The sequence below is a fragment of the Amia ocellicauda genome, chromosome 13 (genome assembly GCF_036373705.1).
Source record: "Amia ocellicauda isolate fAmiCal2 chromosome 13, fAmiCal2.hap1, whole genome shotgun sequence".
In the NCBI taxonomy this organism is placed as follows: domain Eukaryota; kingdom Metazoa; phylum Chordata; class Actinopteri; order Amiiformes; family Amiidae; genus Amia; species Amia ocellicauda.
Window position 1 is genome coordinate 7911430 of NC_089862.1, and position 20032 is coordinate 7931461.

At 38.3% G+C, this 20032-nt stretch overlaps 2 protein-coding genes across 12 annotated transcripts in view; both read left to right on the forward strand.

Moving 5' to 3' along the window:
* The window catches only part of kiaa1109 (KIAA1109 ortholog), an 86922-nt gene extending 85493 nt beyond the window's left edge, over positions 1-1429 (forward strand). For all 11 annotated transcript variants that reach the window (XM_066719826.1, XM_066719827.1, XM_066719830.1 and 8 more), the window contains 2 exons: positions 243-408; positions 771-1429. In XM_066719826.1, coding sequence (XP_066575923.1) covers positions 243-408; positions 771-987 — 383 coding nt within the window. In that variant the 3' untranslated portion in view covers positions 988-1429. The remainder of the gene's footprint in view (positions 1-242; positions 409-770) is intronic.
* Positions 1430-2341: 912 nt separating this feature from the next.
* On the forward strand, positions 2342-17714 carry adad1 (adenosine deaminase domain containing 1 (testis-specific)). Its single transcript, XM_066720963.1, has 13 exons — positions 2342-2383; positions 2515-2593; positions 3268-3461; positions 3761-3919; positions 4436-4603; positions 4805-4879; positions 5297-5422; positions 5930-6053; positions 7094-7264; positions 7387-7619; positions 7779-8013; positions 8528-8660; positions 17145-17714. Exons 3-13 carry the CDS (start codon positions 3284-3286, stop codon positions 17256-17258), a joined length of 1716 nt encoding a protein of 571 aa, XP_066577060.1. The 5' UTR covers positions 2342-2383; positions 2515-2593; positions 3268-3283; the 3' UTR covers positions 17259-17714.
* The last annotated feature ends 2318 nt before the right edge of the window (positions 17715-20032 follow it).

Below are 20032 nucleotides of genomic sequence, written 5' to 3' on the forward strand. Positions count from 1 at the left end.
AATCTCTGCTTCAGGAAGATGTTACCATTACACATTTACATTTTTCTTCTGTAGAAATATTGTTTGTGATCTTTATTCAATGGCTAACATCTAAATTAACTTTGAAAACTTGATCAATTAATAAAATAGAAAAAAATTGGAAACCTAGACATCATAACCTGAATTAGAAAATATTTAACTTTTTAATGTATCACAGTGTTACGGTATAAACCTCTAAACATAAATTTTTTTGCTACATCCAGCTCTCTTTGCTCCTCGCACTTTTGCTGCTCGTCCTGGGCAAAAAAGTCCGACCACGATCCACGACGAGAATTCGACAGACAAAGATAAAGAGGACACGATTAACTACACCACTGTGGACTGGAGAGAGTTCATGTGCAACACATGGCACCTTGAGCCAACCTTGAGGTAAGAAAGCCACCATGTTTTAACACACCTATACCATAATGTCTGTAACCTATTAGTTTCAAACCCCTGATCTATACATTGTGTATATGAATATGTCAAAGGGTTTAAATACCCTTTTGCTTCAATTTATAACATTAACCATTAATTACATTACATTATATTCTCACGAAGCCAACAGACCTCTTTGGCCAACAGACCTCTATAACATCAAATCCAGTAAACTCAAGAATACAGATCAAGACAAAGAAATAATCACAAACTAAAACTGTTATGAAAGGTTTCCATACTGTGCCACTTTATTAAATAGAGCTAAACTGAGTGCTGTCAATCTTGCAAGCCAATGCTACCATTTTATCCTTCAGATTAATCTCATGGACTGGGAGAAAAATCGATCCCGTTGGTGTCGACTACATACTGCAGAAACTGGGATTCCATCATGCAAGGACTACCATTCCAAAATGGCTTCAGAGGGGAGTGATGGACCCCCTGGACAAGGTCCTCTCAGTCTTGATAAAGAAGCTGGGGACCGCACTCCAAGACGAGAAGGAAAAGAGAGGCAGAGAGAAAGAAGAACATTAACATAGCAACCTATTTATTGTACCTTTAATTTCTCTGTGACACTTCCTTTACTATTACCTTAAAATGTGAAAAGCGATGTAAAAAAATAAAAAAGTTGTATTTAATTTTCTGCCCCTGATACACACACTGGATATTTCTTCAATACTGTATACTACTTTTCCATTGACACTATTATTCCTGAACTGTATTGAGTTTGAGCATAGATGTTTACTGTGGTGCATTTAACACAAGTTAAAATGGGTTTTAACAAAATTGTTGCACAACTGTGGTATTGTGTATATTTTGAACAAAAAAGTAGGATAATTATTTAAATTGCTGCTTAGCATTCCTTTTTTAAATGAAATGTGCAATAGACTAATGTATATAAAAACAATGTATTGACTCTTTAATGTGAATTTCATAATGTGTTGATTTCTTAACATAATAAACCATTGCCATTCTACTTTGGTTTTCTTTTTTAAACAAATGCTTTTATGATTAATTATTTTAAAGATGAAATAATGTATCCAAGTTTAGAAACTATATTTGTTGGCTGTTACTGGCAAATTGAGCTGTAGGAGAGCCTCTTTAAGAGCATTTATTCAGATTAATACATATCTGTATTTGTATGTCTCTTAGATTTGATATCAGTTTATACAACCTTAGAAAAAATGAGTTTAATTACATTAAGCTACGTACTTGTGGTCATATTTCGGGTAATGTGGGCAGTCTTATGGAAATACTTGTAAGAGAGGAAGAATGCATACAAACCTTCACCACATTGTAAAAGTGGGTGTAAAAGCTTATCATTTCATATCATTCATTAGCCATCAGCCTGCATATTGTCACTCTATTTAATTAGTTTATTGTCAATTTTTGTTAATTCAGTCCTGGTATTCTCACAAACCACATTTATCCTGGGCTCACTCTTTTCCATACTCCTGTCCAGTTTCATGGTCAGGATCAGTGCATCTATTTTATCTTATTTATTTCTGACTTAAGTAATTTGGGTTTAACATGTAATTGTGTTTTCCATTACATTACCCCGTGAAGCTAATGCCAATGTCAAAACGCAACCCCAAGTGGAAGTAATGAGGAGGTACCCATGCTTGCAAGGAAGTTGGTGTTCAGCATCCATTTAAATCCTTTAAAAAGAAAAGTATTGGGAGTCTGAAGGTTTCAATTCCAAAGACATACTTTGGAGTTCAGGTTATAAGTGGTACACCATGACTGGGCTTGGCATTGCACCCACCACGCAGTTCTCATCTGGGCATCTTTAAAGATCTGTAAGGCTGCCAGCACTGTCTTCATGCTCTCTTCCGAACAAAAGGCAGCCGCCGCGCCTGCGCAGTCTGCTGTGCAACACGTGTGCTGGGTCACGTGGTGCGGTCAACGCAGAACTCGTCGCAGCGGGAAGGTGAAGCTTTATTTAAAAATACGCGCCAGAACAATTTCACAACATCATCCGATTATTTGCGAATTATATACATGTGTGATTTAAATGTATATTTGAGTGTCTGGCGGTTCACCGGGTTTGTCTCGTTGTAGGCCTGAACCAGGGCCGAGTCTGCACTTCTGCCAGCTCGGCATTGATCCACTTCGGTCCTGCAGTCCACCGTGTGTGCGCGTAAGTGTCTTATAAAACAACTTATCCATATGTGTATATATATATATATATATATATATATATATATATATATATATATATATATATATATATATAATTATAGCCAATGAAAGTTGTTCTCAGATGGTGTGTGCTATGAAGTCTTTACCGATTTTAAAAATGTCACGGATCGCTGAGTCGCATCGATAAGACTTTTGTGCCATGTGAGTATAGTTACGTATAGTACTTTACAGGGAAGTAGCGTTTAGTTATATTACACTACAGCCAGGATTGCATTTGGTATATTTATACCACGAAAAACTCTTGTATCCCATAGTGGTGATATAATAATGTAAAGGATTTGCCGCCGTCTCTTGCTACACACAGCGGTGTAAAGTGGTACAGAAACGGACTTGTTTTTGCTGCAGTATACGGTGGTAAAATGTGTGTACCGTGGTCAAAACCCAGTAAAGTCTGCTAGTGTAAAGTGGTAAACACGGACAAATGTATCTATCTGCAATATAATCCAAATTAAATGCTTCTAAACAAATTATACTTCAGCTATAGCGTAAACGTGCTGCACTACGCATTTGCGACGCTTTTGTTTCGCGTCCTTCAGTATAAGCTGCAGTGCCGTCTCTCTCAGTCGCACGCTGATGACGTGTGTGTTTTCACTGATTGAATTGCTGCCCCAGCCCGCCTGCCTTCACAATGATGGGCCACACTTCCTGGCGGGGCTCCAGGGGCCCCAGCTTTGCTCAGATCCTCAAGAAGAATACTGCTCCTCCTCCCCCTGGGATAAGCATGTCCTACCTCTCCCAGAGGTATGCAGAGGACAGCAACAACAACATCCAGGACCTGGGGACCAGACTAGACATTTCTCAAAAAGGTAGCTTCTGTTTTATAATATTAGAAGCTATCATGAAGAAAGTTACAATTCTGCCCTTTTGATCTAACAGCGAGTTGATTGCATGGAATTATATGCATAATGAGTGTGTAGGAGTATGCATGTCATACATTCATTTAGGTTAGATTATCAGATGCTTTTTATTGACATTTGAAATTTTGATTTGACATGGTTTGGTCTGTAACAAATTAACATTAACTGTTGTTATGTGTGACTTGGCACACTTGTATATGGAATATATTTGTGAAGATAGTAATTCAATACTTGATCCTGTTTTTCAGCTGCTCATAATGTACAAAATGCTGCTGCCCAGCCTAAGAATTTACCCAAAGAGCTTATTGAGAGGTACAAACGGGGTGAAACTCATTCTGTGTCAGCTTTATACCAGCTTGCACAGGTTCTGCCATTTCAGCTTGAATTAAAGGAAACGGTGACCACAGGTAGGAACATGTTGCAGAGTGTATCACATATATAATATATTATATATAGGACAGATATTCTATTTATATATCGGTCTGCACTTTAGACTGGAACATGATCAAGGTGGTCTGCCTCATACACCAGGTCAGACTCCAGAGGGGTTATAGTTTTGTTTGATAAAATAAATGGTTTGCTAGAATAACCTTAATGTGAATAGTGGTTGGGGATTGAAACTGAAATTGGTTCATTCATAATATTTTTGAGTTCTTCTAACTGAATTACTAATACTAGTAACTTCATAAACCATTTAACAGGAAGTTCAGTTTACCTCACAGAAAGTTCAGATTGAATCCAGACACTGATCGGAAGATGGCTATATGTATTGCCTTTGGTTCACATTCAAACAAGCTTGATCCCTTTGCTCTTAAAAACTGCAAAACATTAAATACTCTAAATCAGCCAGGAACAGGGATTTCAAACATTCATGGTTGTCTACCTCTCCAATTCATTATGCTAATTTAATCTAATTATCACAGGCAATGTACAAGGATTTTACTTTGCCTTCTGTGCTGTGATTGACGGTGTGCAGTACAAGACAGGGATGGGCCTGAATAAAAAGGAGGCCAGAGCCAGTGCTGCAAGACTGGCTCTTGAGGAACTGCTGCCCACCCTCGAGTCCCAACCCCAGCTGCCTGATGCCTCGGGTAAGCCAACGAAAGGAAACCTGCACTCTGAGCTACGTTTGATTTATTGATGGAGACAGGTCAATAAACTTCTCCAGTTGTTTCTAAGATGCCAACTTAATTCAGTTTTTCTATACTAAACTTATGTTTTGTCTGCCTTACGGTTCTTGCATTACATTACAATTTCGAGTGATTTTAAGATCTTTCACTGTGACTCTTCAGTAGGCCCTCCGCCCTTACCTGTGAAAGGAAATGAGTCTCCTTGCCCAGATTTCCGATCTGAAAGGCATATCTATGGTAAGAATAAGTGTGGTTTTCCTAAATTTTGGTTTAAATCACATAGTATGAAGATGTACACCCACTACAAGATAATGCACTGCTTCAGAAAGTTATGAAGTAGCACAGTGGTTAAAAAAAGTATAGCACCGACGACGGAAAATCTCTGGTTCTGTGCCTTTAGAATTGCACTATACTAACACAAGATGGCGACATCATAAAAAACATGATTTGCTTCAATTATGTACCTAGGTTATTGGTTGATTAAAAATGACTAATGTTTAAAATTAGATTGTCTTTAGCTATCATACTGTAACTAAAATAAGATTAATGTTAGAAACTGGAGTTTTATAGTATGGATGTATGTCTTGCTTTCAATTTTTCTTGTGAAAAAGACGCACAGTGCTGATTTCCTTGTTACCTTGTGGTTCATTTTAGAGCGAAAGAATCCCCTCAGTGAAAAGATTCCACACGTTGTTAAATCGGTGTTCGATAAGCTGCTGGAAAAGCATCCAGAGTTCAGCAGTTGTGGAAGTTCATTGGCAGCTTTTGTTATTCAGTCACGTAAGTGACCTAAGAGCAGTCATGTCTTATGGAATGCTTGTGTTAAGTAAACTTTTTAAAATGTCTTCGTGCTTCTGTAAATTGTTCTACATTCATTGGCACACATGTTTTAGAAGGTGACCAAATTCCAAATACAACATGTGGCATATAGGCTCTGTGGTTATATTATGAAGTTTGGTTTTGGGTCACGGTCTGGTGACTTGTTCTGGTGACTTGAATGAGTAGGAGCTAGAATTTGTCAACCTCCTGAGCCACGCAGGTCATTGGTATTTCTGTCATACATCTGTCAGATTTGAATCTGTGGTCTCTGTAATTATAGAGATGTGTTCAGTGGTATTATTATCTAAGATGTAGGCCGAAGTAATTTACTGCTGAAGGAAGAGGGGACGTCATATCAGAACGATCAAGTGTGTATGGGATGTTGAATCTAACAAGTGAACTTAAAGCACAACAGTTGAGAACTACAGGTTGTTATATTATTAAATTTTACTGATTATCTTCATGCAGCTACAGGATATGATGTTGTGGCCATTGGAACAGGGGATTTTAATACTAATCAGAGTGTTACCCCCAATGGACGGATCCTTCATGACTCACATGCTGCTGTTACTGCAAGGCGTTCCTTGCTGCGGTAAGCATAGTGAAGAATAAATGTGCACATGGTTTTTACCATGTAAATGCGCAATGGAAGATATTCCAGGATAAAACAAATTGAACAGTTACAATTATGTATCCTTCAGTTTTATTGCCATTAACCTTTTTGTTTAATAGGATAAAAAATGTCATAGGAACTTGATTTCATTATTACCTTCTAGTTATTTGTGTAAGAGCTTGTCTCTATTCTCACAATACACACCTTGGTTATAGAAGTTTTGTTTGTTTTTCTTAGAGCAAATCCTGACACCTGTTTCAGTTGATAGCCTGGTGTTAACTGTAAAAGGAACATTTAAAATACACTTTTTGGAATAAAATATTGATAAGAACAATGCATCACTTTAAAATGTAACAAACATGTGCTTGTTGTTTCTGGATGTTCCATGCCAAAAACTGTTCACTATTCTTTTTCTTTTTTTTAAATTAAATAGTAGCCTTTAATACCCAATCATATTAAAACATTTGAGCCCAAAACAAAACATTCCGTCCCATCATAAAATACTAAATACTATTACAAAACTAATCTAGTCTACAATGATAAAAATAAGAGACTATGATAGAGATACAATAAATATATTTTCCTGTTTAATGGGTTACGAGGAGTCAAACTTAGAATGACACTTTATTCACGTACGACCATAATTACACATCTCAATTTGTTTATTTGACAGAAAACATTTTGCACATAGTTTTAAGTGTTATGTTTCCATATATTGTATAAAAATAAGTAGCCCCACGCAGTTTAACTGTTCGCAAGTGATACTCTTGGATTGAGGTTTGATTAGAGACCGTTGCTAAGGAAATGTGTTGATGCTTACAGCTGTGAACAACCTGTCAGATTCATTATTATTATTATTTGTTTCTTGGCAGATGCCCTTATCCAGAGCGACTTACAAAATATACATTGCAGTTCAAGGCATAATACATTTTGCAAGTAGTTTTGTGTTCACCACAGCCTTCTCACACTTTCCATGGTTGGCAAAAGTTTAAATAGGTTTCTCATTTTTGTCTTTACAGGTATCTGTATCGCCACCTCTTACTGTTCTACAGTAAAAACTGCACAATGGTGAAAAAATCAATTTTTCAGCTAGATGAAACCACAAAGTTGCTCAGTTTGAAAAGCAATATCAGCTTTCATCTCTACATGAATCAACTGCCAAAGGGGGCTGCCCAGCTTCCAACACACCTGTGAGTACAGAGCATATATCCAAAACTCTTGTCAAAAGCCATATTTTTCTTCACCATATTTACCTTGAAGAGGTGATGTCCAAAGACCACAAATGCCCTAAAGTCAATCATTTTTGTTCCAGGCGCTTAAACCCTCTCTCCATTTCTGCCTGGGAGGTGAACAACCAGATTGGCCTTCATGTGACAGTAGAAGGGAAAGTCTTCTCTGTTTTCTCTTCCCCATTCAACCAAATGCCCACCAAAGTAGTGAGCATGTCAGCCAGTGACAAAATTACCCAATGGGAGGTGCTTGGTTTCCAAGGAGCTCTCCTAAGCCATTTCATTGAACCCATCTATGTCAGCAGCATTTTAATTGGTAAGATCCCAAAGTATTCCTTAATGTTCTTTATTAAAACTGAACACTGTAATTTCTGTAACTACAGTAAGACCACTTGAGTGATATTTGTGAACTTCAAAGCTATATTTTAAAATTTGATTTCCTTTCATTATTAATCATTGTTTTGCTTGTTTTAAGGGGATGCAAGCTGCAGTGATGTTCGAGGAATAGAGATTGCCGTGAAACAGCGAGTAGATGGGATCACTTCAAAGCTTCCAATGTACTACTGTGTGTACAGACCCCACATCAGTCTAGTTCCGGCACTGTATCCAGTAGAGGTGCCTTCAGCACAGAAAGCACTGAGCATGAACTGGAGCCAAGGAGACATTTCTCTGGAGATGGTAGATGGATTAAATGGAAAAACACTGGAACAGTAAGTAGTAGTAGTTTTATTCTTTAGATTTTCTGGTATTTTTTTAGTTACATTTAATGTTATAAGAGACCATTTATTTCAGGGCTTAACATAAATAGTCGTAGACCTCAGCAATTTACTATCGCTATGTTCTCAACCCACAGTGAGGTGATTATTTTTGCTTTTATGAACAGATAAATTACTTAACTTGTATAAATTATAAAATAGTGAAAATGATTGTAATATCATACTTCTATATTAGATAGAATTGGTTCATATAAAAATGTTAACTGGAAGTTGTCTTAAGCATGATTGATAAAGTGGCATCTACTGTACATATTATAGTCTCTTGTTAGTGTAGTCATGTATATTCATACAGGCATAGTACATAATACAGCAACCTCCCCCTGCTCTTACCGGAGAAAACACTGTCAGTATGGATCAAAAGTAACATTTATTAAATAATATAACAAAAGTGCACAGCTTTATTTGCAATTTTGGTGAATGATTTTAATTTCCTTTGCTTCCCCATCAGGTCACCATTTACAACTAGTGCAGCAATGGCAAGTAGACTGTGCAAAGCTGCAATGCTGAGTCGTTTCAATTTGGTTGCCAAGGAAGCTCAGAGAGAAAACCTTCTTGATGCTGTCTCTTACCGTGAAGCAAAGGTAGTAGTATTCATTTTTAATGTTGCTATAAAGTTAGACATGTTCATTGTATTCAAATTTACACAGATTAGCCATAACATTATGACCACTGACAGGTGAAGTGAATAACACTGATAATCTCGTTATCATGGCACCTGTCAGTGGGCGGGATATATTAGGCAGCAAGTGAACATTTTGTCCTCAAAGTTGATGTGTTAAAAGCAGGGAAAATCGGCAAACGTAAGGATCTGAGCGACTTTGACAAGGGCCAAATTGTGATGGCTAGACGACTGGGTCAGAGCATCTCCAAAACTGCAGCTCTTGTGGGGTGTTCCCGGTCTGCAGTGGTCAGTAACTATCAAAAGTGGTCCAAGGAAGGAAAAGCAGTGAACCGGCGACAGGGTCATGGGCGGCCAAGGCTCATTGATGCACGTGGGGAGCGAAGGCTGGCCCGTGTGGTCCGATCCAACAGACGAGCTACTGTAGCTCAAATTGCTGAAAAAGTTCATGCTGGTTCTGATAGAAAGGTGTCAGAACACACAGTGCATCGCAGTTTGTTGCGTATGGGGCTGCTTAGCCGCAGACCAGTCAGGGTGCCCATGCTGACCCCTGTCCACTGCCAGAAGCACCTACGATGGGCACATGAGCATCAGAACTGGACCACGGCGCAATGGAAGAAGGTGGTCTGGTCTGATGAATCACGAGTTCAAGGTGTTGACTTGGCCCCCAAATTCCCCAGATCTCAATGCAATCGAGCATCTGTGGGATGTGCTGGACAAACAAGTCTGATCCATGGAGACTCCACCTCGCAAGTTACAGGACTTAAAGGATCTTCTGCTAACGTCTTGGTGCCAGATACCACAGCACACCTTCAGAGGTCTAGTGGAGTCCATGCCTCGACGGGTCAGGGCTGTTTTGGGACCTACACAACATTAGGCAGGTGGTCATAATGTTATGGCTGATCGGTGTAAATGCATATATAAAATGCAATTGAATATAAAAAGAGCAGTCTGAATTTTGCTCCATCTTGTGGATTTTCTTCCCTGCAACCACAGCACTGAGGAACCATTTGTCATATGCTCAGCTTCTATGATGCATGTGTGAAGAGAACATGTAGAATATGCACTACCATTTGTGCAGAGGTTTTGGAGCAAACCCTTAACTGTATCCATTTCAAATTCAGTGCAGATTTACCCTTAACATTTATTGAGAGTAAGTTAAATCATTAGGATGCTCTAGTTTGTGTGACCTTAGTCTTAATTTATTATGCTGCAGGTGTCTTTATAGCAATTCTATTAATTTGTAATAATACAGAATATAGTCTAACACACAGTTTTGACTAAAACATAATAAAATTTGTTTTTGTAGCCCTTCATGTGGAATTCATGATTACTTTTTCTATCCAATCAAACTCACATTATCCATTAAAAAATCTTCAAAAAAAAATGTGTTAAAGCACTGAAATCGGTTTTGTATTAGAGTTTGAAGAGAGATTACAATTTTAAGTTAAGAGAGTTGTAGTAGTCGAATGAGAAATGGCAGGAAAAATGAATTTCAGCAAGAGTTTTGTCTTTAACTGGGACAGTGATGAGTTTGAGGGATTAGTTAATGAAGGTCTTGTGGGGCTGGGGGATTTAAATGTAGAAATGGATGGATCAGAGTCAGAGGAGGTGGAGGCAGCCTGACACAGACAGAGAAGGTACAGTGAGGGGAAAAAAGTATTTGATCCCCTGCTGATTTTGTAAGTTTGCCCACTGACAAAGAAATGATCAGTCTATAATTTTAATGGTAGGTGTATTTTAACAGTGAGAGACAGAATAACAACAAAAAAATCCAGAAAAATGCATTTCAAAAAAGTTATAAATTGATTTGCATGTTAATGAGGGAAATAAGTATTTGATCCCCTATCAATCAGCAAGATTTCTGGCTCCCAGGTGTCTTTTATACAGGTAACGAGCTGAGATTAGGAGCACTCTCTTAAAGGGAGTGCTCCTAATCTCAGCTCGTTACCTGTATAAAAGACACTTGTCCACAGAAGCAATCAATCAATCAGATTCCAAACTCTCCACCATGGCCAAGACCAAAGAGCTGTCCAAGGATGTCAGGGACAAGATTGTAGACCTACAAAAGGCTGGAATGGGCTACAAGACCATCGCCAAGCAGCTTGGTGAGAAGGTGACAACAGTTGGTGCGATTATTCGCAAATGGAAGAAACGTAAAATAACTGTCCGTCTCACTTGGTCTGGGGTTCCATGCAAGATCTCACCTCGTGCAGTTTCATTGATCATGAGAACGGTGAGGAATCAGCCCAGACTACACGGGAGGATCTTGTTAATGATCTCAAGGCAGCTGGGACCATAGTCACCAAGAAAACAATTGGTAACACACTACGCCGTGAAGGACTGAAATCCTGCAGCGCCCGCAAGGTCCCCCTGCTCAAGAAAGCACATGTACAGGCCCGTCTGAAGTTTGCCAATGACCATCTGAATGATTCAGAGGAGAACTGGGTGAAAGTGTTGTGGTCAGATGAGACCAAAATCGAGCTCTTTGGCATCAACTCAACTCGCCGTGTTTGGAGGAGGAGGAATGACCCCAAGAACACCATCCCCACCGTCAAACATGGAGGTGGAAACATTATGCTTTGGGGGCGTTTTTCAGCTAAGGGGACCAGACAACTGCACCGCATCAAAGGGACGATGAACAGGGCCATGTACCGTCAAATCTTGGGTGAGAACCTCCTTCCCTCAGCCAGGGCATTGAAAATGGGTCGTGGATGGGTATTCCAGCATGACAATGACCCAAAACACACAGCCAAGGCAACAAAGGAGTGGCTGAAGAAGAAGCACATTAAGGTCCTGGAGTGGCCTAGCCAGTCTCCAGACCTTAATCCCATAGAAAATCTGTGGAGGGAGCTGAAGGTTCGAGTTGCCAAACGTCAGCCTCGAAACCTTAATGACTTGGAGAGGATCTGCAAAGAGGAGTGGGACAAAATCCCTCCTGAGAAGTGTGCAAACCTGGTGGCCAACTACAAGAAACTTCTGACCTCTGTGATAGCCAGCAAGGGTTTTGCCACCAAGTACTAAGTCGAAGGGGTCAAATACTTATTTCCCTCATTAACATGCAAATCAATTCATAACTTTTTTGAAATGCGTTTTTCTGGATTTCTTTGTTGTTATTCTGTCTCTCACTGTTAAAATACACCAACCATTAAAATTATAGACTGATCATTTCTTTGTCAGTGGGCAAACGTACAAAATCAGCAGGGGATCAAATACTTTTTTCCCTCACTGTAGGTCAGGGCAGTGAAGTGACATTGACAGGCAGGAGGAGATTCAGCCCCTCTGATTTCCCTGTGTCAAGATCAGGGCCAACAATTATTGTATTATTTATCATTCTCATGGTAATTTAGCACCCCAGTCCCTCTTGCATGACTAGAAATCTACTGATTGCAAGGAAAATTGAAAAAATCCAGTTTTAATGGGTCTGGTTACAAACCACTACTGTAATTACTGGAATAGTAATGCACAATTAATGACGTGAACAAATACTACCAGATGTTATTTTCTCTATTTCGCTGATAGCCTGTGAATTGAGTGGTCCCAGCCCTATTATGACCCTTTATTCAAAATCTGCCCCCTGCTGTAGTCATGCAAAACTTTATCCCTGTCATGAAACGTCTGTATCAATCAATCAGTCAATGATCTCTTTCAGTGGACTATTGTCAAAGTGCAACAGAACACACACATACTTAATTGTCATGATTGAACAAGTAGCGTAGTGTTAAATTCATTTGTTTTAGCTACAGATTATAAATATTAACAACATAGTGGAAACAATAGCTTTCAGACAGGTTGAATCATGATTAATTAAATTAAGTGTCGAGGACTGACTCATGTAAATAGTAGGGCTTCACACGAACATTAACATGTTGAATGTAATGCACAAATGCAGATTACTGCCTAAATAGACATACCCCAAAGTAATTATTTATCTTGAGGAGGCCTTACACAGTAACCATAATGCTGCATATTATAATTGTGACTGTTACAATATTACAAGAAAAAAAAAATCTCACCTTTCTGGTAAAATATTAAAATTGCTCAGGTACAATTTAAGAACATAGTAAAAATATGATGAAAATATTAAATTAATACGGTGTAGTTCTTATTCAACACGTTGAGAAATAGGACTTGAAATGGCTGATATGGCCAGCATGTACATTAATCAACAAAACCGTCTGTCCTGGAGGGGGGGAGGCTCACGGTGTTCATCAGGGGTGCCGGAGGGCAGCAGCCAATTGTCAAAATGCCATCTCAAATTCAAGTGCCGCCCTAGGCGGCTCCCTAATCTTGCCTAATGGGGAGGCCTGGCTCTGATTTTAAATAGGACATTGCATGGTACTTCAACAGAGAAGCATTATTTGACAGAATACAGAAATTGTGCTGCGCCCAAAGAAGCTTCCGTGTATATGGGGAGCTTTAATTAATATAAATTGATTGATCGTTATACTATTCATTTTAAATATTGTTAAATTAATAATCGCAAACCTGTCCTATTTATTTAATTAATTTATTTATTTATTATATATACATCTAATACAAATCTCCCAGGAATCGGTGCGAAAGAAAGTGTAACAATTAATTTAAATCAGTGGTCTGATTTTTAAAATTTTAATTGGGACCAAAGTCTGCGGAATTTTGCGAATCCATGGATTTTTCAGAAGATTCGAACACAAAAAGTTGAGTAAGAGTCGCAGGAGGGAATCTCTCAGCGCAGATTCTCGCTGAATTAAATCGAAAATATGAGCGCCTGCGAAAGTGGAGGAGACCTGGTTTGCTGGCGTGGCTTTGTGAGAGACAATGCGAGCCAATCACAGTGTTTGTTTTTCAAGAGAAAACTGAGGTGGAAGAACAAGAGCTCCTGTGAAAGGCAGTGATGGCTCTTAAAAACATATAAACACAGCAATCTGGTGCTCCATGCTGTAAATCGAAAGCTTTAATCTCCCCCCTGATACAAGACAACAAGCCTGTTGCAAATATGAAAAAATAAATACATAAAAACCAGTGCCGCCATTAACAGCTGTATAGTTATTTTATTTATTTATTTTACTTTGACGCCCTCATCCAGGCGTTATCCATTAGCCAGTGGATCAATGCTGATATGTTTGCTTATACACTCACCTAAAGGATTATTAGGAACACCTGTTCAATTTCTCATTAATGCAATTATCTAACCAACCAATCACATGGCAGTTGCTTCAATGCATTTAGGGGTGTGGTCCTGGTCAAGACAATCTCCTGAACTCCAAACTGAATGTCTGAATGGGAAAGTAAGGTGATTTAAGCAATTTTGAGCGTGGCATGGTTGTTGGTGCCAGACGGGCCGGTCTGAGTATTTCACAATCTGCTCAGTTACTGGGATTTTCACGCACAACCATTTCTAGGGTTTACAAAGAATGGTGTGAAAGGGAAAAACATCCAGTATGCGGCAGTCCTGTGGGCAAAAATGCCTTGTTGATGCTAGAGGTCAGAGGAGAATGGGCCGACTGATTCAAGCTGATAGAAGAGCAACTTTGACTGAAATAACCACTCGTTACAACCGAGGTATGCAGCAAAGCATTTGTGAAGCCACAACACGTACAACCTTGAGGCGGATGGGCTACAACAGCAGAAGACCCCACCGGGTACCACTCATCTCCACTACAAATAGGAAAAAGAGACTACAATTTGCACAAGCTCGCCAAAATTGGACAGCTGAAGACTGGAAAAATGTTGCCTGGTCTGATGAGTCTCGTTTTCTGTTGAGACATTCAGATGGTAGAGTCAGAATTTGGCGTAAACAGAATGAGAACATGGATCCATCATGCCTTGTTACCACTGTGCAGGCTGGTGGTGGTGGTGTAATGGTGTGGGGGATGTTTTCTTGGCACACTTTAGGCCCCTTAGTGCCAATTGGGCATCGTTTAAATGCCACAGCCTACCTGAGCATTGTTTCTGACCATGTCCATCCCTTTATGACCACCATGTACCCATCCTCTGATGGCTACTTCCAGCAGGATAATGCACCATGTCACAAAGGTCGAATCATTTCAAATTGGTTTCTTGAACATGACAATGAGTTCACTGTACTAAACTGGCCCCCACAGTCACCAGATCTCAACCCAATAGAGCATCTTTGGGATGTGGTGGAACGGGAGCTTCGTGCCCTGGATGTGCATCCCACAAATCTCCATCAACTGCAAGATGCTATCCTATCAATATGGGCCAACATTTGTAAAGAATGCTTTCAGCACCTTGTTGAATCAATGCCACGTAGAATTAAGGCAGTTCTGAAGGCGAAAGGGGGTCAAACACAGTATTAGTATGGTGTTCCTAATAATCCTTTAGGTGAGTGTGTATATATACATACATATAATATATATATATATATATATATGGGTCCCCGCGGATCCTTAACACTAGAAGTGCCGAGCCGGTCAATTTGACCGATTTTCATTATTAAAATTGGAATTACTCTATGTTCCTAAATACACTGCGCATACCCGTTCATGACTTCCTACATATACATCTTAAACATGTCTACAGCGTTTTAACTGCATAAACGTGAAAATAAGTTATAAACACATTTCCCTAGAATAGCCAAAATCGGGTTATTTTTACTGGTCTATTTACATATACTATTAAACAATTTTAACGCATAATCCTGCCTTCCCTTTACAATACAGTCAGTCTGACTCTCAAGTGGTGATCTCTACCTGTCTACAGTCATTCATGTGCTTGAAAAACACACGCATTGTACAGCATTACAGGTGTTTTCTTACAGCTGTAGTCAGATTGAGTGGATACAGTGATTACCCGCAAATAAACATGGATTGGAAATGGAGACTGAAGAGAGCTCGTTTTGGAAATACCTTGTATATGAACATGACTGATTCAGGGGCATCAGTGATAATGGGAATGGCAGATCATTCGTGGGTTTTGCCAGTGGTGTGAACACACTGCGAGTGAAACGCCAGGTCCAAATGGCACCGAGTGCTTTTACTCTACTGATCTATACGCGATTGCTACTGCACAGTACAGAGTGCAATAGCGCAGCACATCACATGCAAAATAGTGATTCATGGACATTATCAGCGGAGGAGCATTTATTGCAATTGTATTTGGTTTTTTTTTTAACTATAAAATATTGCTTTTGAGCATTATTCCAATACTTACGTTTACACTTGTTTCCCTCTCCTATTGTCTGCCATTTTTGAGCTTTTGCTTATTATAGGCTATATAGTTATTCATGTTTTGACTGCAGTGTGTGCGTTTAGAAAGTTTTTGTTTTATTTTACCGGTATTTTGTATCCTACAACAATTACCATTTCCGCAATGTCCAATACCTACAAGAACACGACGCTGCGAGCAAGCAATGTTAGCTCAGCCATGGGTAAATGCAAGTTCAATGAGAAGTTGGAGGACAACAAATATTGGGGCTTGCTGAAACTATCCAGTGATTCGTGGGGCGTGAACTTTGTCACAAAACATTCAAACTTGGACAATGGGTTGTAACTTGTAAAGCAATGGATTATCACATGAAATCTGAAAAGCACAAGCGCTATGCTAGCACTCGAAAAAGTACTATGCCCATCGAGTCACTCGCTGTTTATTTGATGGTAAATGTAGGGTGACATTGTTTTCCATTGGACTGGGTCTACCGCCATTAGTTTTATTTTCGTTAATGAGAAGGCATGTTAGCTAAGGTGCTAAGGTGAATTCAAATTCAATACAACTCAATAACGGTATATACTGTAGTCTAGTTTGTCGATTTTGCCGCAGTAATGGTATTATTTTTTCCTTTTAGAGGTATTAAAAAGGTCTTAAAACTAATTCAATTTGTACTTGTAAATGTGCAGATACCCTGTATATATATAATTTTACATTTTCTTTGGGCTTCATGAAGTCTATTCCGCAGCCATGAGAGCGTATTCTGTGCTTTTTCGTCAAAATGTAGTTTGACAGCAATTATTTGTTATTTTGTGAATTGTTTTTACAGGCATACTAGAGGCAATTTTTAATTGATTTAAATACTCATGTAAAGTCAGGTAAAACAAAAATCATATTTACCATGACAGCCCGGGAAGTGGTATTTGTTAGTTTTGCATATTTAATGATTAAAGAAAGTCTTGTTTGAAAAATGTCTTTGGTCTTATTTTGTAGCTTGTTTGGAGGAAAACAAGAAATATCGAGATTATATATATCTTGTTTCACCCAAAAGTCTAAAAATATCGATAGGGCTCGCCAATATGACCTAAAAATGATCTATCTGGTACTGTTGCTCTCTTTAGAACAATAAATGAAGAAACCTCTCAATATTTTGTAGAGGAAGGATTCATTAGTGTAGAGATACCAATTCTCTTGTATACCATTTTATAGAAGGACACGTATGACATTGCCATTTGTAATAAATATGTACCTCTGTGTTTATTGTATAGTGATTTTTTTGTTGTTGTTCTTGTTTCAGATGTTGGCAAAACCCTATCAAGAAGCAAAAAATGTGCTTAAATTGTACTTAATGCAGAAGGGCTGTGGTTCTTGGATTGTGAAATCGCCAGTCAGTGAGCACTTCAATATGTAAATACCCATAATTATACAAGGACGAGAGAACCTTGACAGTTTTTCGAAGCTAAATATCAGTGGTAATAAAGAGGATTTATCAGTAAGTAGTAGGCTCATTTTTGACTCATCAGATGCTTTGAAGACTTAGGCCTACATAAAATCAGTATTATTCCAGCATGTTGTATTTTTGGTTGGTTAAGCCATTTTGAAAATCGTTGTTGTAAAGATTGACTTTTTTGTTTGTTTATTATTATTTTGAATTCATTACAGAATGTTAGAAAACAGTCTTAATTGTTTTCTTGATGTTTGCTGTGATTCTTAGTTAATTAACTAAGCCAAATGAGTGTGTTTAATTAAAGTGTTGGAGATATGTTTGTTTATTTATAAATATAACCAGATCGTTTGTTGTTGATTTGTTTTCATGTTCTGAGTTTACAATAATTTTGATAAAAAAAAAAATAAAAAAAAAAAGAATTACTAACCTTTGATCTTTCAAAAAAATAAAGCCTGTGACCTAAGTATTGATTGTGGTTTCTGTGGCACAAGCTCTATTAAGAGGTTACAAGAATCTTGAGCGGAAGTGTACTGCAATAGTACTACATTGAGTTGATGCTAAAAAAGCAATGGTTGCAAACACATTTAAATGGACTTGTTGGAATACTAGCCTATATGCTGGAGCAAAGCAGTTGCTCTGAAGACCGTAATGCACTGGTAAAAAGGACTGTTTCATGGGTGAAAACCCATGGGTGAAAAGGGGCTGGTAATAGCACTCATTTTCTTGATTTCCTAAATCTTTCCAATACCAAACTGATGTTACAGGGTGAAACATGACTAAGAATAAGAAATTAAGGGGAAAAAACTACTTTTATAGAGCTGGAAAGACCATTAATGACCTTAAAATACCCATATTGCTGTTGTTTTTTCTGATTTATAAATTAAGAATGGATTATTGTAGTTGAATTCAAGAGTAAAATTAAATAAAATGCATAAAAACTTTTTGAAGAGAATAATACATAATTGAGTGCTGAAACTGAAGTGCACTACATAGGCTTATGTGCTGTAGATGTTTTTTTTTATTATTATTTGTTTTAATCCAAAATGATCTCAAAAGCAGGTAAGCTCAAATGGCAACTGTAAACTTCACACTGGACGCGGCACACATGCTGCTTCCTACAGACAACTACCATGCCCAGAATGCATCACTCTGTGGCAAAGGTGCGCAACTCAACTTCTATCGAGGGCAACATATCCAAAATATTGATTTAAACCAAGTGTAATTTGCAGTACTCAACCTCATCTGAAAAGCCCATGCTGAGATTATTGTTCTATAGCTATACTACCTCTCAAAAGTTTTAGAACACCTCCATTTTACGAGTTTTATTGAAATGTATGCAGTTTAATGTCTCAATGTACTGAAATTAAAGCATAGAACAAATAAACAATTGGAGATAAAAAATAACTCCTGGAATAGTTTTGTTCAACAAAATTGAACCCTTAAGCTGACAAACCCCTCTGGTACCCTTAAAAGGGCACCAAATCCATGTGTCTTCCTTTAATCCCATGTGTACTCTTCACTGTTGTTGTTTGCCAAGTGTCTCAGCTTTCTAACGATGTGAAGCATTCTCTGATATGAAAAAATGATTAGACAGAAAATAGAGGAGCATTTTAATGAAAACCATATTCTTGGAGATAGTCAACATGGGTTTAAATGAAGCAGATCATGTCTTACTAATCAGTTAGAATTTTTTGAACACGCAACTGCAGCTGTAGATCATGTGAAAGCATATGATATACTTAGATTTTCAAAGAGCTTTGGATAAGGTTCCACATCAAAGACTGATCCTCAAATTGGAAGCTGTAGGCATTCAGGGTAATGTAAGTAGATGGATTATGAACTGGTTGATGTTTAGGAAACAGAGGGTGTCGATTAGAGGAGTTGCTTCTAACTGGAGTGAGGTTGTTAGTGGAGTTCCACAGGGATCAGTATTAGGGCCTTTACTGTTTCTAATCTATATAAATGATCTGGACTCTGGGATAGTTAGCAAACTTGTCAAATTTGCAGATGATACGAAAATAGGAGGCTCAGCAGATACAATCTCGGCAGCACAGGTTATTCAAAGGGATTTTGATAATATTCAGTTGTGGGCGACACCTGGCAGATGAAATTCAATGTGGACAAGTGCAAGGTAATACATGCAGGTAACAAAAATGTCCACTATAATTACACTATGGAAGGAATAGAACTAGAGGACGTAACGCAAGTAGAATAAGCTTTCAAACGATGTGCGCATTGTAGGAACACATGGTAGGTTTTCCGCTTACCTTTGTAGCATTTCAGGTTATTCACTGGACTTGAACTGATACTTTTCAATAAAAACTGGAAAAATGGTGGTGTTCTAAAACTTTTGTAGTAGTATATATAATGAATAATTATTGATTGACTTACTCAGTGGGACTACTTAATGGATTTATTTACTTACCATAAAACATCCAATACTCGCCGGGTCTCAAATAGCAGCCGGTCTCCAATAGTCACTGGGTTGATTTGCATAATAATGTAAACATGAGCCGGTCTCTAATAAACGGCAGGTTTTCAGTAAATGTATATACCGTATATTAATTTTAAAAAACATCACATATGTTTTTATTAATTTCTCACTTTAACTATATACACTGCTCAAAATAATTAAATGAAAGTGACAACAGGTGCACTGGAGAGGCAACAGCAAGACAACCCCCAAAAGGGAATGGGTTTGCAGGTGGTGGCCACAGACAATTGCTCTCTCCTTATCC

Coding starts and splice junctions, on each gene's coding strand:
- adad1 (XM_066720963.1), top strand. CDS start 3,284: ATGATGGGCCACACTTCCTGGCGGGGCTCCAGGGGCCCCAGCTTTGCT. Junction 3,462..3,760: donor ACTAGACATTTCTCAAAAAG/GTAGCTTCTGTT, acceptor CCTGTTTTTCAG/CTGCTCATAATGTACAAAAT. Junction 7,620..7,778: donor TGTCAGCAGCATTTTAATTG/GTAAGATCCCAA, acceptor GCTTGTTTTAAG/GGGATGCAAGCTGCAGTGAT.